At 35.7% G+C, this 25,864-nt stretch overlaps 1 protein-coding gene across 1 annotated transcript in view; it reads right to left on the bottom strand.

Annotated features, from left to right (window-relative positions):
* Positions 1 to 4,773: 4,773 nt before the first annotated feature.
* Positions 4,774 to 25,864, bottom strand: part of N4BP1 (NEDD4 binding protein 1) — a 55,020-nt gene continuing 33,929 nt past the window's right edge. Inside the window, 5 exon segments of the mRNA XM_051979806.1 lie at positions 4,774 to 5,267; positions 7,105 to 7,212; positions 8,776 to 8,883; positions 11,716 to 11,812; positions 15,618 to 15,748. Coding sequence (XP_051835766.1) covers positions 4,925 to 5,267; positions 7,105 to 7,212; positions 8,776 to 8,883; positions 11,716 to 11,812; positions 15,618 to 15,748 — 787 coding nt within the window. The 3' untranslated portion in view covers positions 4,774 to 4,924.

Below are 25,864 nucleotides of genomic sequence, written 5' to 3' on the forward strand. Positions count from 1 at the left end.
GGGATTTTCGCTTTCTCCCTTACCCACCAGCCTGCTAATGGTAAAGGAACAGCATTAACTTGCAAATAGCCACTTGCAAATAGCCATATTATCCTAAACCCCACACAAGTTTTGAGGGAAGGAGACCCTGAACCTTAGGCTGATTCTGTGCCTATTGGTAGGCTGATATGATTATGCATTTTAAGGGACTAAAAATAGAAACAAATGGATGCCAAAGGCTCTAACTGGGCAGGTTCAGGGGAGATGAGAAGCAGCTTCTAGGCTGGATAACTAAAGTACAGCTCTGGGAATTCAGGACTGAGAGGTCACTCAGTAGGGATGCAATGTAGTTATCCAACTCCCATGTTAGCAGAGGGTCTTTATCAGCAACTCTCCCTGAGATTTACTATAAGATAAAAAAGAAGTCTTTTTTCCCTTTTAAAAGCCACAGCAGATGCATTTTGGGAGAGCCCTGCCAGGTGGCACAACAGTGAATCACACAAGGGGAATGTCAGGGGAGGTGTCCCTAAACTGAGGTGAAGGAGGAAGTACAGCTGTAACCTGGGAACTTCTCAACTCTCTATTTTGATGATTACACAGATTTTCTCCTTTAACCCCCCTGATGTCTGAACAAGAAAATTAAGACATTTCACTTCCAAGTGCTGGCCGAGTACTTAATTTCTGACCAGATGTTGGCCTTGGCCATTTCCAGAGTGCCCACTACAAGAACACTGCCCAGCTCTCACCCGAAAGGACCCTGGCCTGTCTTCCCCAATATGTGTGTGTGACAGGACGCTTCCATGAGAGGTGATGGATTGCACCAAACCATCTGAGTCAGTGCAATGAACATTAGATTTGGAGTCACAAAGGTGCTATTTCCAGCTTTGTTACTTATTAGCTTTATGATGGGTAAGTAATTTCCCTGTTCTGAGTCTCCAATCTTGTCATCTGTTCAGGAAGAGGGTGCTGGATTAGAAAAGAGATGATACTCCTCCAATTTCTAATCTAATTCCTCTGGTGATCAAAAAGCAGGTAGCTTTTTGAGGAATGTAATCTGTACCCATGAAGTTCTATGAGGAAATACCAATTTGTGACCTTGACCTAGTTTGCCTTTATTCTATCCTCTGACTTAGTTGGCCCATATATCTACCTACCTCTGGAGTCTAAGTGGTTAGGATTATTTTTCTTACTGGAAACTGAGTAGATGCCCATCAATTGGAGAATGGCTAATAAATTGTGGTATATGAATATTATTGTTCGGTAAGAAATGACCAACAGGAGGATTTCAGAAAGGCCTGAAGAGACTTACATGAACTGATGCTGAGTGAAACGAGCAGGGACAGGAGATCATTATATACTTCAACAATACTATACGATGATCAATTCTGATGGACCTGGCCATCCTCAGCAATGAGATGAACTAAATCAGTTCCAATGGAGCAGTAATGAACTGAACCAGCTATGCCCAGGGAAAGAACTCTGGGAGATGACTAAGAACCATTACATTGTATTCCCAATCCCTATATTTTTGCCTGCCTGCATTTGGGATTTCCTTCACAGGCTAATTGTACAATATTTCAGAGTCTGATTCTTTTTGTACAGCAAAATAATGGTTTGGTCATGTATATTTATTGTGTACCTAATTTATACTTTAATATATTTAACATCTACTGGTCATCCTGCCATCTAGGCGAGGGGGTGGGGGGAAGGAGGGGGAAAATTGGAACAAAAGTTTGGCAATTGTCAATGCTGTAAAATTACCCATAGATATAATGTGTAAATAAAAAGCTATTAAAAAAAAGAAAAGAAAAAAAAAAGGATTATTTTTCTTGTAGCATAAAATCCAAGTATCCTAAGTGTCAAATTGATATTTTCTTCTGGGAAGGGGGTCCTTATTCCTCTGATCTGAGTGTCTTGGATTGAGTCATCCTAAAAGGAAATGCTCAAACGCACCTTAACATAGAGAGAAGCTGTATGTTCATTTCTGTAACAAACATTGCTGGACTAGAAGCCAGGGACCCCCAGTCCTAGTCCAAGCTGCACTACCTAGGTGACCTCAGACAAAACTGACCTTTAGTTTCCTCATTTGTTAAGTGATGATTACAGTCTCTGTCCTATCTGTCTGATGGGAAAATTGGGTGTCGGGTGACATGATAAACAAATGAAGTAATTTCCATGTCAAATTCACTGTGAAACAGTATTTAACACTATGCCACCCCCACCCACCCCACTCCATGACATTACTTTTTGTAATACACTGGAGTTAGTTTAGCTCGCGCTTGTGCTCACCCGCTCTCTCTCTCTCTCTCTCTCTCTCTCTATATATATATATATATATATATAGTCTGACCATTTTTTAATCAAAAGTAAATACACACTCTATCAACAAGTGTTGATTCAGTGCAATGACTAAGCCCACTAGCATACTGTGAAAAGAGGCACATGAAGGAGGAGGCTGGGAATAGGCAATTTTGCTGGGAGGCTGGGAATAGTTTCTTTCTCTTCCATTTTTGGCTAAGTGGAGCCAAAGTAATTTTAAGTTAGAAAGTATTGTGATCCTTCCCTGACAATCTCTTATTCCATAAGCATATGCATTCTGATTTTAAAATAGTAAAACAGTACTTTGTTTCTACTTGAAATTTCTTTTGGAAGACACTGCTATATATTCTTATTTATTCTACTAAAGAAACAGGAAAATGATAGGTACGTATCTCAGAGAGCAGAAATGGAACTTGTCAAAAGTCGGCGAGCAAGTCACTAATAAAGCCAAGAAAATTTGACCCCATTTTCTAGCTCTTTGGCTATGCTGGCTCCCACCACTGGTTTTCATAGTTCCCTGAAGCACTGAGCACAGTGCTTGGCGCTTAAGAGTTGTATAAAAGCTGATTCCTTTCCTTTTCCCATCATTGCCATGTTACTTCCCTACTCACATTAGGGAAAATCCAATTCTCTCTTGCCAAGATTATTTACCACGCAGGATTTTTCTTGGGCACTCCAGTACATATTGATGATACTAGGAAATATTAACATACATAAGAAATTGTGTTTATGTCCATGAAATACTGGTTGCACAGTTGCTATCATCAAGCTCCAGTTCTAGGATGCTATATTCCTTTTGATAACCAGTCACATATTTGCAAATTTGGCCAGAGACGCAGTTGAAATCATAAGAGGACAGCAAGGGAATAATACAATGTTGGTCAAAATTTTTTGTTTTCCTAAAGACCCAGGTGGGAGTAGACCAAACTAACTTCTTAGTTTAACCTCAATTTTTCTTTGCTCTCCTCTTTTACACATGACAACACCCAAATATAGCTCTGAGAACTAAGAGCTAATTCCATGTGATGATTCATGTTGAAATCCTTATTATTGAAGTAAAAGTCTTCTGGCAGGGTAGGTTTGGATTTATAACCACTTGTAACCTATAGATGCTGAGATTAAACAGATCCACTAAGAAAGGTGGCTAAGATAAGCATGTCAAAAGGAAATGGCCCCTAATATGAGGCTTACTTTGCTTTTGAATCTGAACACATCAAAGATAAGCTCTAAAAGAAAAACCCCTGAGTTTCTCAGATAAATATTTGTGTAGAACACAAAAAAAGCTCTCATTTGTATAGAGTTTGGGGAAACAATTAAAATGTGACAGAAAGTAATTGTGTGTGTGTGTGTGTGTAAAGCAGGGAGAGTGAGAGAGCAAGAGAGAAAATGAGAACAAGAAACTGAGGTGCAGGCCTGGCTTCAGAAGAATAGACTAGACAGTTTTAAGTAGATAAACACAGAGCAAATAAATACAGGAGTACAGAAATTCCCATGTGAAGCTAGTAATGCTATTTTATTGGCTTGGGTCACTTGTGATAATAATAATAATAATAATAATAATAAAATAAAAAAAAAACAAACCATTTTCTGGCAAAGTCTGCATATAAGACATAATCAAAAGCCCCATATGTGGACAATGGACATAAATGTTTACCACAATAAATGGGGCCCTTTGAATCAGTTTCTCCTTCATATTTCACTGCTGTCTTTAAATGCTAAGAACTTATTTCAGTCAAATGGGTTCACTGGGGAGGTAGCATTGCATAGTGGAAAGAGCACTGGCCTGCAATCAGGAGTTCTAGCTCTACCACTAATTAGCTGTGAGACTTTAGACAAGTGCTTTATCCTCACTGGGGCTCATCTTCCTCCTCTACAAAATGAGGAGGTTGGACTAAGGGAACCCTAAGGTCTATTCCAGCTCTCGCACTGTACAAAGCCCGCATTCCCTTGGTCATCAGAAACCAAAAGGCAGAAGGTGCCATCTAGTGGCATTACTTGTCCAATACTACAAAAGCCCCCAAGCCCCAAAACAAACAAATGAAACTCCCCAAAGGGCAAAAGCATCTCTTGCTTAACTACCCCTGACTTTTATTTCAAGGGGCATACTTCATGTCAGTGGACATAACATGTTCACCTCAAGAAAATATACTTTAAGAGATCATGCTTTCCTTAAGAAAGCTACTCTTTATTTTACAAAGGCTAATTATATCACATTTTGCCAACATTTTCATCTTTAAGGAAAATAGTTTAAAAAAACACATAAAAACGTTAATACACTAGAATAAGCTGCTATGAAACAGTTCTGAACAGGCAGAAAATGTAGACTTTCCTTTTACAGAAAATGTTAATATTAAGTCTGTAATAGCAGCATCATTTATATATATGTGTGTATATATATATACACATACATATACATATATACATATATATATACACATATATGTATACATATAAAGCCAGTTTTGAAAACAGATCTTTTATACACAAAACATTTAATTCTGTTTTGTTCACATAGGGTTTATATTGGCAAATTGATTTCTTCACATTATTTCAATTCCCAACATGTGCAGATGCTACTTGAGGGTTTAATCGATCAGCTCTGATTGCAAACTTCCCTAATATATCCTTAATCCAATATCATGGCTGACAGGGCGTTCAGGTCTCTCATATACGGATGGGCTGTCAGAATCTGATCAATTTTCATTCTTTGCTCCAACTCTGGGAATATCTTTAGGAGGGCTTCCCTCAGCTGTTTGGTTTCTGCTGGGGATCTCTGTGGTGGAATTGTCAGGCTTGGTTGGATATTTGCTAGATTTTGTAGGATTGGGATGTTAGGTTGCTGGGGAATCCAGTTGCTTGGAAGAACTCCCTGAATTGGGGGTGTGGGTTGTCGGCTGGTGCTGGGGACCCTGAAGGCAGTTTCATGCAGTCCTCCACTTGGCAGAGCTCCGGGCGGAGGTGGAAAATCCCTGTAAATGGAATAGTGCCCAAGTAAGCAATCTTATTAAACAAAAGGGAAATTCCCCTAAAATGTCATTGTGTATGCTTATGGTTCAAATTCTGTTCCTTGGACTCCTGGGACAAGAGGATAACATAAGGCAGGAGTCAGAATGGAAGCATGTAGTACACAGTGCAATGGGTCAGAAGCGAATATGGTGTGAAATGGAAGGGTTAAGATCATGAAAGGGGAATGAATGGCTAAGGTCCTGCAGAGAGACCATCACATCCCAGGTAAGGCTCTGAGCCTTATAATATAAGTATTGGAACTAAGGAATGAAAAAGAAGAAGAAGTCTGACTATGGTCAGACTGGTTCTTTTTTGGGGGCAAGACCTCTTCTATCTCTACATCCTATTTTTGTGGTTTTAGGTTCAAGTTCATTCACCAAAGGCTATTATTTTAGCTTTAACAGCCCCCTTCTCAAATGTAAATACCCTTTAAAGGGTTATACCTCAAACTCAGTAAGAATGTAATTATCTGTTAACACTTTTGCAGGAATCATCTAACAGCTAGGTGAAGACCAGAACAGGACCCAAGAGAGATCTGTTAGTGCTGATAAGGAAGAAAGAAGGTAAAGATGAGAAACTTGCTGACCATACATATACATATATGTGTAGTCTTCAAGCTCCTCAAAATCATCTCTTTTTGCTGCCCTTGATGTGTGAATGCCATCAATATTGATCACCCTACAAGTTTCAAGGACCTTAGAGAAATAAGCCCCACTTATACAGATACTGTACAGTTAAAATGGGCTTTTTAGTTTCATGAACAAAAAAGTCTATGGCCTTTGGGTTCTGAATCTCAATATAACATTCAAAGATAAGAGACAAAAAGGATTTATATATTATTCACACTGTCTGACATCAGCGTTTCCTTTGATCTTGGTTTCAGGAGATGACTAAACACAAATGATGTCAGTATACATTTGAAAGGTTGGTTTGAAAAACCGTACTACCTTAAAGGCAGAATGAGAACTCTGAAATTCAGGGCAACTATGCTCCTAACTTAGAAGTTTAGTACTAATAGTTCCTGAGAAAAAACATTCTGATCAAGCCAGTTCCAACAAAGTTGGAGTAGCCTTTAACCATCTAATCACAAAGAATTTATCAATGTGATGTATAATTAACTTCAATTACTTTGAAGTTGTAAATGACAACTTCTTTGTTATCTTTGAAGATCCAATTTTGATACTCTCTCCCAACCCCCCCCCCTCCAAAAGATGAATTAAACTCCAGGTAAATTTGAAAGAGCAGCAGACATGATTTCTGAATGAAAAAATTGCCGGACCACTATAAATGTGCAACAATAAAAACTTGCTTACACGTGCACATACATGCACATGCGCACACGGGCACATACACACACATACAACCCCTTCCCATCCCCAGCCAACTTAAGCAAAACAACTGCCTATGAAAATGAAAATAAAGTGACATTCACATGGAAAAAGCCCATGTTTGCTTACCTTCATTAAAATGAGACCATCCATCTTGGAATTTATCTTTATTTTGTCTTTCTGGCACAGAAAATAATGTTTTGTTGCTTTGGTTTTATCAATCTATGATGTATATGGTGCCAACATATCATAAGACAAACATGAGTTAAGCAAAAGTGAACATAACTCTAAGCTTGGTCTTTCAGGGTATCCTTGAGATTTGATATTTTCATTAGCATTTATTTTAAAGTATTTATAAAAACACACTATATTATATATTTTTTAAAATATAGGGCACTAATTTCTCCCCCACAATAATTAAAAAATCCCAAAATTATACCAGAAAAAGGCAATAACCAGAAAAAGGAAATACCCAAGGAAGACTTCTTTACGAAGAAATTCCTCTAATCTAGGTCCACTTCTTCCCAGAGGATCATCAGGAACCATAAATATGTCCCCAACAAATGTATACTGAAGCAACCTACAATATGAAGAAGAGAGTAAGAGGAACACTTAATTTCTAAACTTTGGAGCAAACCTGCCATTTTAATTCTGAGAGATATCCATCTAAATCCAAAACAGAAGTCACTTGACAAACTCAGAGCTTGCTTATCTAAAGAAAAAACTCTCAAATTAACTTCATTCTCTTCTTCTGAATAAAAACTCAGAATGGCTATAAAGATTTCCTTCAACTGGACTTTTCATTACTTATCAAGATTTTGCCTGAAGTCTTTCTGATACTTCTCTGGGTTTCGAGAAATATCTGCCCTTTAATTCTCAAATGAAAAGAGATGCTTTAAAACCTCATCAATGTTACCATCAGGGAAGCCTGGGGGAAGTTGGGGAGTTCCTCAGGCAATCCATTCTGAAAACAGCTATTTAAAGGAAAATGACGAGTTTCTCTGAAAGCCATAATGTTATTTTAGTGACAAATCTAACACATTTGTAGAGATTCTAAATGGTCTGAGGCTCTGTCTGTATTGTTGCAAGTCTGCTTTGTGTCTCTATATCAATAAGTGTCTCTTGTGTCCTGCAAGAGCATGTGTATCCAATTGCTTGTATATTATGAAACTAATAAACACATGCTGGTAAAAGGGAGCCTACTACCTAAGGCATAGGGCAAAGATTAAGCAAACATGTCAAGAAAGCATTATTAGTGACTTATGAACTATATATGCAGAAGGGCAAAGTTCAGTTTTGTTATTTTAGCGATGAATGCCAATTGACTTTTTCCTAGACACTGATAGGAAAAGTTACTTTTCACTTGTTAATAAATAAAACAAGAAAACAAAAAACAAACTACCTGGCAAATGGTAAGTGGGTGAAAGAAAATGCATCTTGTGACTTGACTTTGGCAAAAAAAAACGGCATGTGATCATTAAAACTAGAGTACAAATTCTAAGAGCATCTTTGTTTTTCCTCTTTCATGAAATTAGTAGCAGAATTAGCACAGTGTTATATAATGTCCAATTTTTGAATTTTCACTGTAGGGTGTCAGAAGGCATCTCAAACTTTTCTAGTTCAACCTCCCTGTTTTGCAGAGGTGAAGAGTGAGGCAGACAGGCAGGGAAGTGGCTGGTTGTAGCTTAGAAAGCAAGTCAGCAGGAAAACCAGGACTCCCAGGCTGGCGGCGCTCCCATCCTACCTCAATGCCTTTACTGTCTGGGCAACTTAGCTGGTGAGTGTGAGTCTATATGAGTGTGTGAGTGCACGTGTATGTGTATAAGTATGTGAGGGTATGGGTGTGTGTGTATGAATGTATATGTATGAGTGTGTGTATGTAAGTGTGTGCACGTATGAGTGCATGTGTGTGACTGTGTGCGTGTAAATGTGTGTATATGTATGAGTGTATGTATGTGTGTATGAGTATATACACATTATCTGGTTTCCTGTTTCAGGTGAGTATAGCTTTTTCCCCAACTAGAAAACAATGCCTCTGGGTAAGGAACATGTTTGATATTTACTTTTGTACTATCTTAGTACCTAGTAAGAAGCACACAGTAGATACTCTAATATTTTTTGATGGAAAAGAAGTAAATATTACCTTTTTTTAATAATTTCTCTCCAAGATACTGATTCAGTCACAAATTCTCTGAAGTTATCATTGGTTACAATTATGCCACCAGTTTTGTCAGCTAGGTGCAACAGAAACCTATGATAACATGAGAGGTGTTAAAATATACAGCTATGTCCTACTTTAAAAAAACAACAAAAACCAAAACTCATGAAACATATATTTGTAGTAATTATTCATTTTTCAAAATGTATTCACCAAGAAAAGGAAAACATCCAAATGCTCAAGTATCAGTTAACAAATTATTAAATACCCGAGCAATCAGAAATGAAGCTAAGACACTTATAAAAGCACAGGGAAGACTATAACATAAAGCAACAAAATTGCTCTGTCAGTGCCCAAAGATCACTCTACTTTGTTCAGGGGTCACAAAAAAAATTGATCATCTGCAAACTTTTTCAGGTACACAATTATTACTTAAAACAAAGTACAACTGGATCAGCAGCAGTAGTTGGGAGAGTCTTTATTAACAAGGAAAGAGGATGTGCTTGTCTAAGCAGAAGATCAAATGAATTTAACAGAAATACTATGAGACTATTATTGGCAACTATCATTAGGTAGCAAAGTCTAAGTAGCTTAGCTTACTTTTACATTAGCTATTTGTTGCTATCATGATGGTATTTTATGCCTGAGAAATTTTATAAGTCTGATGACTTTAAACCTGCTTCCACTAATTCTCATTTCTACTCTCAATTCTCTGACACCTAGTCTACAATCTATCAAATGCAAAAACTCCAAGAGGATAAGAAATGCTTTAAAAGGGTAAGGATTAAATATTAATGCTGTCATCTATTTCCTTATTGGGAATTAGACATACTTTAAAACCTTGTAAATGGGAGTTATGTCAAGGATAATGGGAAAAGAAATAGGATTTTAGTTCCTTCTATGATCGGTTATTGTGTAAAACAATTTTCAGGAAGCAACAAGGTTGGTTCTTCCCATTTATGCAGAATGTCTTCATTGATTTAAGGCCTCTGAATTGACATATAACATAATGATGAAATAAATTAAGAAATTATGAGAATCACTGGCATTAGAAATCTAAACAGTAACTACTTTTATTGGAGGGCACAAATAATCCTAAGGATAAAAAAAGTTGTCTTCACCAATGTTAGTAAATCTGCGAAAATAAATAAGTGATTTAACTCTTTCATGTTAATGAAAGTAATGGTCTTATTTTGGACATTTGTTTTTTGCTGATGAGAATTATGATTAGTGAGGATGTCTGCCACAGTTACTGGCACAGCCTCAGAAGCCCTACCCAGGTACCACATCAGAGGGGACACTCCTCTTGGAAAAGCACTGCTCTCTGAACACATATGCTTAAGTCTGATATAGGGAAGGGCCAGGTAAATTGTTTACAAATGCTCAAAAGTTGGCATCACAGAAGGATGTGACAATGACAGAAGAGCTGAAGGTTCTCTTCAATGGCAGCACCTCCTGTTCAGCCTAGAAGACACCCCTGCCCTTCTTCCTAGATGATGGAGACCTGCTTCTCTTTGAGCAGCAGACATGGGCCTAGGGTGAATACTGGACCAACTCTTCCATTTACTCTGTTCCAAGTCTCTTGGCCAGAAACAATCATTACATCATTCCCACATAATTGCCTCAATACCATCTCCTTCAATAAGACTTCCATGATTTTGACAAGCTGTTGTTTTTTTTTTTTTTGCATTTTGTTAATGAAGAATAAAAAATTCATATCAGCTTGTTTATACATTAGTTTAAGGTTTGCCTGCTATTTTAAACTTAAGAACTCTATAAGATACTGCAAAGAAGTCATTTAGAGATGGGAAAACTGAGACCCAGAGAGATTAATTTATCTGTGTTCATAAAGACAGGGGACAGAATCCAACTTGTGTTCTTTTTACTACACCATATTGCATGTATTACTATTCTATCTTGCTAATATTACAATTTTATGTATATATCTTGCATTCAACTAATCATCCTGTATAAGAACATGTCTTCTACGTAGGATCATAGATTTAGACCTTGTGAGAGGACCTCCAAGGTGAGTCCAACCCTCTTATTTACATAAGGCACAGAGAGGAAAAGTGACTTCCCCAGAGCCTTCCACTGAGTGAAGTGAGAGAGATGGTACTTGAACCCAGATGCTACTCACTCACTCTGATGCCTTCTCTACACTCATGCCTTCACAAGCCAGAGGTAGTGTTTTGGATACCAGGTATTCAGTAAATGTCTAATAGATAAGGAGAATCTCTCTAAGGTTCACATTCCATGTAATCCTATGGGGTTTCAGGTTCCTGTTCTGAGTACCTCCTAATTGACTATACAATCATTAACTATGTTTTGTAGTGGGGTAGACTACATTGGAAGAACCAGTGATTTCTTGCAATGGGAGCCTTGGGGAAAACCTAGTTATTATGGTGGTTAGGCCCAAATAGAATTTGGAATAAAAACAATACAGGGTACCATCTTCTATTATTTAAATAAAGGGGAGTAGGGGCAATATAAGGACAAACTGACTAAACAAAACCCTATGTCAAAGAGCAGCACTATGTGTATTATCAAACAAGTTGTTAAAGCAATATAAACTGTTTTGTAATGGATCAGTTTCATACCGCACTTTTACAACTTTCAACTCTCCTTCTTTTGTACTTTCAACTCTCCTTCTTGTTGTACATGTTGCTTTTTATTACCATAATTAGATGGAAGAGATCACTGCTCTGATTTAGTCTTTTATCCCCAAAACATGCAAACATTCAATTTCATGACTCTTAAGTATTAATTTAGTGATCAATTGCCTTGAATCTAACTCTCTGAAGGGTGAGCTCAGAAAAAAATAAAAATGCTCCTCTACTAACTGTGGAACTGTGCTAGTTGCTTCTCGAGGTAGGTTCCTCACTATCCCCTTCCAACAAGATAAAAGGAAACTGATTTTCATACCTGTCATCATGAGAAGCAATTCTTGCTCCAAAGACCATCCGAGCTGGCGTTAAAGATAGTATTCCAAGGTCCTGGAGCTGGGTCAAGAAATGCTGCTCTGTTCATGGGATAAATTAAAGAGTCATTCAGCAAAAAGATTATCTTAGATGCACACAAATAAGAAATGGAACAATTTGTTTACTAGCACAGGAAAGGCTCAGGTTTTCTCCCTAAACTTAATGACAGAGGAAAACAATAATCTGTTTAATTTTTTTTAGAGCAATATAGTCAATTCAAATGATTTTAAAAATTAACAGAGAATATAATAAAATTTCATTAAAAAAGTATAAGAAAACACTTTAGTTTCACATTACAGTTAGTTAATATACAGTCATAAGTGAAAAAGAAAAAAAAAGACAGCAGATAAAAGAATTAGAAAACAAAGAGAAAATCATAGAAAGAAGGTAAGAGTAAGTTAGGCACATAATTAAAAGGGACTGTTTCTCAGATCCCAAACTATTTTTGATGCTATACAATTTTACTTGTTGACCTTAATGGTAATTGGGATAGGAAACAAGCTTCAGACATGTGGGTCAATGTGACAGATCAATGAAGAACAACAGGGTAGGAGGCATGAGAGAAAGCTTCTAATCAGAATTCTGTTGCTAATGAGATTTTAGGAAAATTACTTCTCTTTGAGCTTCTGTTTCCTGATCTGTAAAATGAAGAGTTTGACTACATTGTTTTTAAAGCTCCATCTAGTTCTTAGAATCTATGGTTGAAATTTAGAAAACCTGCCTTTCAATCAATTAATAAACATTTATTAAGTGCCTATCGTATGTCAGGTACTTGCATATAAAAAGAATGGGGGAAAAATTCTATAACCTCAAGGAACTTACAATCTAATTTGCAAACAAATATTTATATAAAGCAAGCCATATGTAGGATAAATAGGAAATAACTGAAAGAGGGAAAGGACTACAATTAAAAGGGGCTGAAAAGGCTGCCTGTAGAAAAGAGGGGTTTCAGTTGAGATTTAAAGGAAGCCAGGAAGATGGAAGTGTTTCAGGAATGGGGATATAAAACCAAGAAAATGCCAAGAGCTGAGTGATGGTGTGATTTGTTTAGGGAATAGTCATTGTTCCCTGGAGTGTCACTGGATCATGAAGCATGAATTGGAAAGTAACATGTAAGAAGAGTGGAAAGTTAGGAAGGGGCTAGATTAACAAGGACTATGAATGCCAAACAGGACATTGTTCTGGGAGGCAAGAGGAAACCACTAGACTTTGCTGAGTGGAAGGGATGACATAAACTTCCATTTTAGGAAAATCACTTTGGTGGTTAATTGGAGGCTAGAATGGATTAGAGAAAGACTTATGGCAGAAAGAGCGACAGTAGATCACTGTAACAGATGAGGCGATGAGAGTTTATACCAGCGGCAGTAGTGTTAGAGGAAGAAAGAGGGTTTATTCAAGAGATATGGAACCACAAGGCTTTAAGAGATTAGGTGATGAGGAGTAAGAGAGAGGGGTCAAGGATAACTCCTACACTGTGGTCTTAAGGGATTAGGAGAAGGGTCCTGCTCTCTACAGTAAAAGGGAAAAGGCACTGGGGGAGGGAGGAGACACTGCAGTGGAGGGAATATGAGGGGAAAGGAAGAAGGAGCTCTGTTTGGCCTTGTTGAGTTTAAGATGTCTACTGACATTCTGGCTGAGTTATGTGAAAGATAGTTGGGAGATGGGAGAACAGAGGTCAGTGGGGAGGACAGGCAAGTTTCAGAGTCCTCAGCATAAGATAGTGACTAAATCCTCAGAAGATAATGAGATCACCAAGAGAAGTAGTATGAGCAGAAAGAGGGACCAGGACAAAAAAAACCCTTGTGGTGCACCCGCACTCAAGAGGGCAAAGCTGGATAAGGAAGATGGTGGAGAGGTCAGAAGGGATGAGCAGCCCACAAAAACAGAGACATAAAAACCTTTCAGAGAGATACAAGTGTCAAGAAGGCCTGCTTAACAACACTAGAGGCCAAAGAGAGCTCAAGGAAAATGGGAACTGAGAAAAGACCATTGAACTTACTTAACAACTATGATAGACCATTGGTAATTTTTAAAAGAGCACTTTTGGTGTAATGGTAAAATAGAAAACTGTACTGCGCCAGGGATTAAGAAGAGAATGAGAGGAGAAAAATTAGTGGCACCCACTATTGATGGCTTTTTAGCTACAAAAGGCAGGAGAGATGAGAGATGATACTTGGTTTCTACAGGATGGGGGAAGTCATGGAGGCAGTAGGGAATAAACCAGCAGATTGAAAATATATGCATGTGTATGGGTGATAACAGAGGGCAAAATCTATTCTTGGGGGCAGGATTGAATGAGCTCTCTTTAGTGGGTTGAGGGTAAGTTTAGCTTTGATAAGGCAAACAGGCCATTTTAGAATGTGATGTAGGCTTCGATAAAGAAGGACACAGTGGTAAAAGATCTAAGAATAATACAAGATGAAGAAGAGAGAAGATTGAGCTCATCACAAAAGGCCAAAATTTTTTCTAGCAAAATAAGAGGCAAGGTTCTCAGCACAGAGGATGAGGGAAGGAGAAAGCCATGGAAAATCTGAGGAGGGAAAATGTTTTAAAAGAGATGCTGGGGGCAGCTAGGTGGTGCAGTGGATAGAGCACCAGCCCTGAAGTTAAAAGGACCTGAGTTCAAACCTGGCCTCAGATACTTAACACTTCCTAGCTGTGTGACCCTAGGTAAGTCACTTAACCCTAATTGCCACAGTAAAAATATTAATAATCATAATCATAATAACAAATTAAAATAAAATTTAAAAATAAAATAAAAGAGCTGCTGAAGAAAGTGGGATAGTGAAATTGATAAGGGGAGGTATAGAAGAATTACTTAGTAGCAGTGAAGGCCCAGTTGAGACTGTATAACATAAATTTGTAGTGGACCCAGTCAAAACAGCTTCCATTAAGCAGCAAGGAATGGAGGTGATGTTACAGTATGGAAGAAGAGGGTGATTTTGTAAAGAAAAGCAAAGAGAGGTGAAAAACCAGTAATTACAATTGTATAAGAGAATTTCAGAATTCTTGAACCTGGGGGTGGTACATTTGTAAGCAGTGACAAATTCAGCTTTGTGTGTGGCTGAGGTATGGTGGAAGAGTGGTAACAGGTATAGATTTTAGAAACTGAGTGGGTAGGGTGTTTGGATTGAAAAGTCAATATATATGTTGAAGTTTCCAAATATGAGAGAGTCAGAGGTTCCCCACTGTTGCACACAAAACCAGTTTGTTGTACTAATGAACAAGTTTCATTTTCTGTTCAATTTTTTATTTCCTCTACTATGTTTACATATGGTCAAGAAGCAGTTACATCTCAGGTATCATTTATGGAGTCTTCCCGCTCATCTTCTCATGTGGCCTCCTTAAATTTACTTCTGCAATGATGACTTAAGTTCAAGTTTTTTGTGTGGCTTTAGCTGTAAAGTATTAATAAGTGAATAAAGTGTTTTATGGTAAACCCCCAAAACTTGACGATCACTTTAAAAGTCAACTACTTACAAGGGCATTCTAATGTCAGACCGCTAAGGAAAATTGTCTCTAGCCAAGGAAAAAAAAAAAAAAAAAACAACTTTCCCTATAAAACATAATCTCTTTACCTGAATTCTTATAAAATCTTAGATTTATAAGTTTTTAACTTTCCAATGAAATATTTTTGGAAGTTAGAGGTACATAGGACCTCTAAAAAGTACATGAGTGCTCAGGAAGAGAGGGAGGAAACAAGGGAGAAAGGAGGGGGTTGTTAGGGAGGGAGGAATGAAGGAAGAAAAGCTGTTGAAGAAATACCTATTGGGCATAGGACTTTAGTCCAAACAGTAAACACTAATTTTAGGAACCAATTCTTTTCCAGTCCACTGGTTGACTCACCTGTGATGTTAGGATCACGTCTTGTTCTCCACTGAGGAACAAATACTGTGATGTTTCTGTTGCCAAGTTTCCAAAAATATTCAACGGCTATTGCAATCCCTCGACAGGAAAAGAACTTATTCAGACCATGACTATAAAGAAACAAGTTAAATTTGTCTCAGTCAAGTACTTTAAAAAATTGCTTAAAATTATGACATTACAATACTTGACTTTGCAAAATTAAATAGAACAGATCTGAACACAACAAAATTGATAACATAAAATTCACAAAAATAACAATTGTGCCTAAATCTTGGTCAGTGGTCCATTATATCAGTGTTTTGCTAAAATAATTAGAAAGAAAACTGCTACTATGATGGAAAAATTAAGAACAATGAATTTATTTTTCAAGTCTTCAGTATTGCAACTTCCCTATCTATTGAAGCAGAGTAACATCAATCAAGATTAGATGCAACATAGTCATTCATGGAATTTAAAACAGCCCAAGATTTTTTGATTTTTCCAGTTCTTATATTATTTTGAAGATGTTAAAGAGACATTTCACTCTTTTCTACCTTCTTCCCCATACTATCAAAAAAGGAGGGAAAAAGACTCTTTACTAACCTTCGGTTAAGGTTACACAAATCATTCTCTTCTGATACTTCAGTTCAACTTTTACATAGCCAACTTGGATATAAGGCACGAACTCAACCCTTCTTGCCTCCAACCCCAACATACAACTTCATTCTAATTACTAATTACTTTCAATCATTGGTTTAAAGTCTAAGAGAATGAAGTATCAATCTATTGATGAGGACCAATCTATGAGTATAAACTTTTTTATTATCAAAAAAGTCACAGACCTTTCCATGATGGTAGTTGCATTCACAATACATGTTTAAAAGAAAAACAAAACAACCCCCCCCCAAAAAAAATTCAAAGACAAGAGGGGAGAAAAACAGAAAAAAAAGTTGTGAAAGAATTAGACACATACACTCCCATCATAACTCTGTGGCTACCCTCTAAGTCCATGGCTGGGAATCATTGCTTAGTTTAAACTATTCATTTGGAGAAAAATATATTATTGACTATTCAGAAATTACTTCATGTTTATTTGCAAAGGCATATTTCTATTATGCTTTATGCTTATTCAGTTTAAGTGTTTTAGTCTGAAAGGTTACTTATATCTCATTCCTATCCTGTTATTGCTATTAGTTCCTGGGGATACAAGACATGGTTTTAATAATTTGTTTTTTATACTTTATACTTGCTGAATATTTTATAATATACTTGCTAAAATACAAATAAAATAAAAATCCACTATGTTTTGCTATGTTTGAGGAAGAACATTTCTTTCTTTTGATAATCCCACTCCTATATCTTTAGTTGTCACCTCGAAACCTATTTCCAACACTGATTTCTCTATTAGACTACAAGACTAATGTTTCTAGGTATTTCTATCTATGAGTGTTCAACTAGGATTTCAACTTCAATGATATATTTAAAACTGAGTCTATCATTTTTTACTCAAACAATTTCCCTGAACATCTGTATCTATTAATAGTAGTTCTACCCTCCGAGTCACCCCGGCTCAAAATCTTGGTCTTTTTTTGACTCCTCCTTTATCTTCTTCTATTCACCTGGTCAGATTTTTCCATAATGATAGCTGCATTCATAATGCATATTTAATTAAAAAGAAAAAAAATTTTAAAAAATGATAGCAGCTAAGGAACACTGAAAGAAAAGAGAAAAACAGAGAAAAGGAATGAGTTAGAATCACATATAGCACTGTCAAACGTCTTTGGTTACCTCTAGAGCCCACTGCAAAGAAGCTGTTAATTCCACTTCCACAATACCTTTTTTATGTATCTTCTTTTCATTCCCACTTTCCAATATTCTAATCCATTCCCTTATTACTTTTCAGTTGTGTAAAAACATCCTAATTTCATTTTCTTGCTTCTATTTTATTCACTTGTTGATTCATACTGTACAAACTGTCTAATTAATCTTCCTAAAGCTCATCATATTGCTTCCTTCTTCAGGAATTTTCAATGGTCTGCTACTGCTTAATGAATAAGTCTAAAGTCTAATGTTGGACTATGGGCCCAGAATTTAGCCCCCTATCTTTCTAAACTTTTCTTGTATTATTCCCCTTCAAACCTTTTATATTCCAATTACAATTTACTCTTCATGGTCAAATCCTGTCTGTCCCTCTTCTTCCCACTCTCCATACCCCTTTGTTTCTGTGCCTCTGCTAATATAATTCTTGAAATCTGGACCTTCTTTATCTGTCCATTTTTACATGATGAAATACATTGATTTAACAAGCATTTAAAAAACTTTTACTATGTGCAAAGCAGTGTGAAGGAAAGGCAGCATGGGAAGATGTAGGTTACAGCCCCACCTCTCACAATACTATGACCTTGGACAAGTCATTTAATGTCTCATCATTATTAATGACACAGGTAATCTCTAAGACTAAAAGTTGAAGACAAAGTACAGATCTACTTTTGTAGGGAAGTACTCTCACTCAGCAGTTCCCTGTTCCAATGAAATCATAGATCTTGTCTTCAGTTTTAATCTGACATGAAAATTCCTGCATGGAGATGTAGGGTCCCTGCCCTGAAGTCAGCTGGCCCAGCATGTCTTCCATGAGAGTCAGAAGAAAGAAAGAATGCTAACATCCTGGCTTTGCCACTTTCTGAGTTATCATAGAAATATCAATTAACCTCTTTGGACTGGTTTTCTCATGTGTAAAATGACAAACTTGAAGACTTCATTGTAAAGTTCCTTCCAGCCTTAAATCTACGGTTCTAAATCTTCCAAGAACATGCAAGTGAGTAGTGATCTATTCTCTGAACTTTTACACACATTTTTCATATTATTGTGCTATTTAGAGCTTATTTTGTACTATGACTGTGTACATGTTTTCTTTCTTTTATCAATTTTAAACTCCTTGAAAGCGAGGGACCATATTATATAGTTCTATGTTCCCATAACACTGACAAAAGCTGAGGACTGAGAAAATACTGCATACTTTACTTGAATGGTTTAGAATAGAATCTCAGAATTCTGTTGGCTAGGCCAATCAGTGCCCTCACCATTACAATTATTTAGAAACAAAGAAACAAAAGAAACAAAAAGGCTCAAACTGCATAGCACAACATAGATAATTCTACATCCTGATTTCAGATTCAGTGGCAATCTATGTAATAAATATCAACTGCAGCAAATGCAGAATTAAACTATCTTCAATTGCAAGGTAAATCCTAGATATGGCAACGTGTTACTATTTCCTTTTAAAAGTAGAAGGGAGAAAATGGGTTCTGTCTTCCAAAGAGAAAATGTTTCAAGGACCATGACGAAATTGGAAGGCTTCTGAATTGTTTCTTGGCTTGCCTGACAGAGAAAAAAGATCCAATTCCCTTTACTTTCCTTCTTATATACTTCTGTTTGGTGCTGGCAACAGAAAACAAGGAAAAGGGAAAGTGTCAAGTGTAATTCCATTCTTCTGGGTCACCATTCAACATTCAGTAAAGGTATGGTTGGCAATACTGACACAGAAAATAGATCACCTGTTATAGAAGGGTAGACGAAGAGGTCAATTTGAGGCAGGGAAGAACTACTAAAATGTTATTGGCAGTGTTATCTAGGAAGCTTTTCTATGGTATTTCATCTATTCTCTTAGCATAGCCTTCAAAAACCTTGGCCATCTTTTCAGGGTTGGTGGATGTTAAGTATTAATACATTTTATTTAACACAAAACAACAAAGGCTTATCTGTTTTGTAATTCACACAAGAACAGAAGTGATAAAACTACAAAATGCTCGGGAGTAGTTATTAGAAATAAGTACGATGACAACAATGGGAAATAGCACCTCATAACTTAAGAATGAGAGTGGAGACAAAAAATTAAAAAAAAAACAGTGTTCAGTAATTATCCTGAGTCATCAAAAGTAGGCTAAATTATATTTAGGAGCCTCTGTTTAAAAAGGCTGGAAAAGGCCACAAACAATATAAAAATATTTTCAAATCATTAAAAAAAATTATTTTAACTTTATTTTTGGCACCTAATGGAATCAACTTCAATTAACTGGAAGAGCTACTTATATGTATAATATCTCATTCAGCAAGAGTACCAGATCAGTACTATACTGAAGTATTGTCTCATTCTGATTGGGCAGCTACCAATGTATATTTATTAAGCATTTAAAAAGTCATACACATCAAATAGCTTCTATTTAACATTCAAGGTAAAAAGAGTGAAAAAATGTGTTTAATTAAATTAATAGTTTTGGAATGGAATTTCCCACCAATATTTTGAATATATGCCTAAGAAATATATGTTTGACTATTAAATACAAGACTCGTTTAAGTTTATAGGAGGAGGTAGAGTGCTTATTAGTAAACTTATGGGAGTGCTTACATCTTAAATTCCCATGACTAAAGTTTGATGAAATAAGTAAGGTTTTCAGATTATTTATTAAGAAAAATATTCTCATGTTTGTCAATTAATTGCCAAATGCTAAATATTTTACCTCCCTAGGGATTTTGAATACATTTGCCATCATCCTTATTTGAGATCTTTATGATTTATTATCTGCCTTATTACAAGTCTCATGAGGGGATTGAATCTCAGAAGAGGTGATCTACTTACTTAATATAATTTTATAATCCTGCTTCATAGCTACCCTTCAATCAACTCTATATTTTGCTGCCAGATCAATCTTTGAAATGTTTAACTCTGGTCATGTTATACCACTATTGGGTAAATATTCAATAGTTCCTCATTGTTTAAATAAAATCCCAAATCTTTAGCTGGACATTTAAGGACACCAAATGGCCAACTTCAAAATTCAAGAGACTAATTCATCTAAATGCTGTACAAGAAGAATCACTTTTATGGTTTATCTGATGAGTGGTCATCTAACCTTTACCTGAAGACATCTTGTGAGGGGGGAACCTAACTTTTTTCCAAGGTGGCCCATTTCGCTTTTTGGTTAACTCTTCCAGCAATATATTTTTCCTTATACCACACATAAATCTGGCACACATTGCTTCTTCTTCTATTCTCTGGGACTAAGCAGAACAAATAAAAATCTTCTACATATTTCAAGTGCTTGAATACAACGATCATGTTCTTCCTCAATTTCTTCTTCTCTAGGTGAAACATCTCTAGTTCCATCTACAAATATTCAAAGAACATGAACTCAAGATCCTTCAGTACCATAATTGTCCTCCTTTACTCTCTAGTTTAACAATATTCTTCCTAAAATATAGTCCCTTGAGGGGCAGCTACATGGCACAGTAGATCGAACACTGGTCCTGAACAAAGGAGGACCTGAGTTCAAATCCATCTCAGATACTTAACAATTACTCACTAGCTGTATGACCTGGGCATTTAATCCCTAATGCCTAGACAAAATTATAATAAAAATAAAATACAGTCCCTTGACCTAAATCCAATGTTCCAGATGAAAGCTAACAGGGACAAAGAACAGCACTTCCCCTGTCCTGGACATTGTGCTTCTCTATGCAGACTCAAAATGTAGTTTTTGAGCTTTTGAGCTGCCATATTACACTACTGATTCATTGTAAGCTTCAGCTGACTAAAACCCTCCCTTATTTTTTTTAGACTGTCGAGCTATGCCTCCTTCATATACTAAATATAAGACTTCATATTCTTTCCTATCAAATTTTGTCTTATTAGATGAAACCCTACACTAATGTGTCAAGATCTTTTTGAATTTTGTTTTCTATGCAACAGTTACTGGGTAAACAATCTCTTTTAGATATGTTTTATCTGAAATTAAAAAAATAATAATCACACTAGATTGAAACTTATATAATGTTTTATAGCTTGCAAAGTGACTTAAATACATTATCTAGTCTGATCATCTCAAAACCTATGGGAAGAAAGTACTATAGATATTATTTCCATTTTGCAGATGAGGAAACAGTCATAAAATGGTGAAGTACTATATACATGATAATATGACATGTACACATTAAGAAGCTAGATTCAAACCCAGGTCTTCTATACTTCAAATTCAGAATTTATTTTTCATATTGTTCCACAAAGCCTATTTCCCAGTATGAATCCTATGTTCTTGTCAAATCAAATTACTTCTGTTGATGTATCCTGTGTTTTCCTGTTTTAGTCTCTGTTCTTCAAGTTATCCTTCTTCCTCTTACTGGAATGTACTCCCATTCCTCCCTTTTATACAGTCATTTGTCAAAATTCTCCCTATCCAAACTCCAGGTCAAATAATGCCTTTTATAAAAGTTTCTTAAAGGTAAGGAATGAATAAAGAGTTACAAATGGCAAAATGGATAGAATGCCGGGCATGGAATCAAAAGACTCATCTGTGAAAATTCAAATCTGGCTTCAGACACTCAACCAGCTGTGTGAGCCTGGGCAAATCTCTTAACCTGATTTGCCTCAATTTTCTTATCTACAAAATGAGCTGGAGAAGGAAATGGCAAACTAATCTAGTATCTCCTAGAAAACTCTAAATGGGTTCATGAAAAGTCAGACACAACTAAAAAACGACTCAGCAAAAATACAAACTATCATACCTTGTACACACCAGGCTCAGGAATATGTGAAGAATAAATAAATTCAAATAAATAATTATATATAGCACTATTGCACTGTTATTTGTAGTAACCATAACTGAAATGATAAATGGGATTGAAAAAGCAAAATAAATGTAATGTTTTTTTATTATAATTGTTAAAAATTTAGAATAAAAATGTTAATTTTAATTCCTCATTTATAGTTTTAGATGATGTCTAAAGTTCCCTCTAAGATTCTAGATGCTTAACTTTTTAAAAGCACAATCTTGTTATTATTTTGTTAGAGGCACTTACGTAGAACAGCTTCAGGAAAAAAGATTATTCCCCTTAATTTCCCGTTATCAAAAAAGGTATTTTTAAAAGTTTCCTACTCTGAGTGGAAGGGTGGAATTTTTACTTTTCTACCTCCCTCCCATTTGTGTTTATTTTTACTTGAATATAACTTTGAGAATTTATTACAAAGAAATGATGGCAAATCAGAATTGGTCAGAATCATGACTTGCACTTACATCATCACTTTGTCAAATCATAGTTAATGAAGAATTAGAGCTGGGCTTCAAAGAGATAAATGATTGCAACTCCATTTTGTATTTTGGGTTGGATAATGTTATGCAGCCATTTTGTGGGTCCTCCCCCAAACAGAACTACCAAAAAGAAAGTAAAATGATAAAAAATGGTAATATTTGAAGATGAAGATAAGCATGGTTTTCCTTCCTATCTTTGAACTTAGAATTAAAATATTGACATCCAAAAGTAACAAGCAAAAAGGACATAGTTTTAAAGTAAATAGTAATAGGCTTTACAATAAAGGTTATGTTTCTTGTAGACTAGGTTCTTTGTAAACAATGACATGCTAAGTTGAGAGATCTGTTTTTGCTGGTTAAACAACTTTAAAGTTTCAAAAAAAAGAGGAGACATATGTACAATACTCTAGGAAAGGCTGAGGGTGGTTATACAACTGCCCACATTTTCACTAATATTTGAGGGGATGAACGTTAATGTTTGTGTAGATAGAATAAAGAAGACATAGTTTCTGAGGCATTTTTTTAATCCTGTCTAACCCTGACAATTTCCCGGAAAGGATTAGGTTATTGGTTCTAGAAGCAAGAGGGAGAAAAACTAGCACTCTACCTGGCTGTTGCCAGCTAAGTGGTCGGAAACAGATGTCATCTAGGCCACGCCAAGAGTGCTATCAGTTAGAGAATTAAAAGAAAAAGATAACATGAGGAGACAGGAACTTGACCTAAAAAAGAAAAGTTAAAAAAAAAAAAAAAAAAAAAAAGGAAAAAAGTAGTTCAACTTCCAAGACCTTATCCATGCTTTTCATTGTTTCATTACCAAATAGAGTATTTCATTTGGATTATCAGATGTAACAAGAAGCAAGGTTTTAGTGGCATTTTAATCTTCAGTCAGTCCAGAAAAAGAATTAGAGTACTAACAATTTAAGTTTCTTCTTAGCAGCTGAAGTGATCAGATAGATTGGTTGATATTCAATGTGTGTCATGGATGGGGGAAGCTGAACTGAGCCATTCAGAGGTCTAATTTTATTACCAAATAAAACTTCATAATGGAGTTCCATGAACTTAGCATTTGAATTGGTTGAGTAAGACCATATGGACACCAAGTTATTTGCCCAAAGATTTCTCATCAATGCAGTACACATATACTTATACATAAAACTATTTAAAATGACAATAGGATAAAATGGTGCCAGTTCCCTTCATGAAATGGAGGGAGCATGTCAAAAATCAGCTTGGTTATAAGATTGAACATAGGCAATATCAAAAAGGAAGAATACCAATCTAACAAAACTAGCCTATTCCAGGGTCATGATAGTGGCAGTACCAATCAATCAATCAATCAATAAACAAATAAATAAAGGAAATGGAAGAAGAGAGAAAGAGACTTAGGTCCCCATATATATTTCTTAAGCTATCTTCACAGTTTCTATTTAATCTTTCTGCTATTTCTTGAACAACTACTCTGATCCACAGGCCAAGTGAATAAATTTTTCCAAATGAATCTCTACAGACTATTACCTGATCCATCAAATTTACTTGCAAGATATTACCTGTTGCTTTTTGCCAGTGACAAATTTTTAAAATTTTATTTAGGAGCAGAATAGCTTCTTTCCTTCCATGGAAGATCATCCTGATCTAATGAAAAATGATTCCATGTTTAAGATAAAAATATAAATTACAAAAAAGTATGGCCTATAGCTGCTAAAAGCCAAAGAGAATTCAAACTCTGTGAAGTTCCACTTCTTTTACCAAGAAGTTCACTAGAAGTCATTTATGGAAATTGAGTTTTTAACATTCATTTCCCTCACAAAAATAAATCAAAAAGCAAATCCAATAACAAAACATTAAACTGTGAAGTACTCTGCATTTCACTAGAGCTTTCTGAACTTCAAATTTACCAATTCATTTATCTATGATTACATGTGGACAATGAAGTGTCCTATTCAAGAGAACATGCTAAAAGACAGCAGAACTAGAAACAGAGACCTCTAAAAATCAAAACAATTGTCAAAGGAGAATTCACTAGATATTAATAATTCAAAATGAACATAAAACTTCTAATGATGACAAATTATCAGTCAACAAATAGTTAATCAGTTCATAGATTTAAAATCTGTTGCAAGTGCTTCTTGGTACAATGTGACCACAATAGCCATGGTTATTTTTTTAAAAAGTGAGGTGAGTCAATGTTGCCCCAAACAGCAAAACCCAAAACAAAAGGTTCAGTCATTATAAATACCTAAATTTCTATAAAATGTAAAAGTTTAAATATTACATTAAGGGAAACAGATTTTTTAAAGAGATGTGGTACACTTTAGATTAATACTAGCACCTTCTAGGGTTTTAATTGACAACAAAAATTTAAAAATAAGAATATTTTAAGTACTACAAAATGTACAGGAAACTTTAAAAAGGAAGGAAGCAAGTAGAAGGATGAAGTAATCTAAAAATGGTTTACAAAAGAGAATTACAAACCTGGAAATAACAGAGCCAGTCTTAAATACCAGATATGATGCCTTTGCTCAAGTCATTCTCATCCTCAAATTATGCATCAAAAAGAATCAGAAGTGCAAAATGATTAATAGAAATCATCCCAATTAAAAAAAATTAATGAGAATTTATAAAATCAATAATGCACCACATATTAAACTACCTAATTAGCTCGTTTGGTTGTTAGATAAAATAGCTATTCTTGTTTTCTCTTAAAACAAAGCTTCTTAACTGTTAGTAGTGACCCCATATGAGATCACATAACTGAATGTGGGGAGTTGCAAAATTTCACTAATATATTTGATTTGTATACCTATTTTACACATCCTACATGTTTGGGGTCACAAAAATTTATTGGGCCAAAAAGGGATTATGAGTGGGAAAAGTTTAAGAAGTCCTGTCTTAAAACAGCTTACTTTTCTGATAATGGCTGTGAAAAGCTTCTGTTTCTAAGTTACTGTATTTCTAAACTATGCCAATCCATTACCATGCAAAAAAAATGGAAGCATTTATATAAGTTTTTGACAAATGGACAGGAAAAGATATGCATCTGAATTGTATATTCAAGTGAGGATTGGGAAGACTTTTCCTAAGAAAAGTCCTTTTTGCCTACTTCTTTGTATAACTTGCTAGTCTATTGGTCAAAAATGAAAAGAGAACTTTTTTTAAGAAAGCTGA

Source organism: Antechinus flavipes, chromosome 2 (genome assembly GCF_016432865.1).
Source record: "Antechinus flavipes isolate AdamAnt ecotype Samford, QLD, Australia chromosome 2, AdamAnt_v2, whole genome shotgun sequence".
In the NCBI taxonomy this organism is placed as follows: domain Eukaryota; kingdom Metazoa; phylum Chordata; class Mammalia; order Dasyuromorphia; family Dasyuridae; genus Antechinus; species Antechinus flavipes.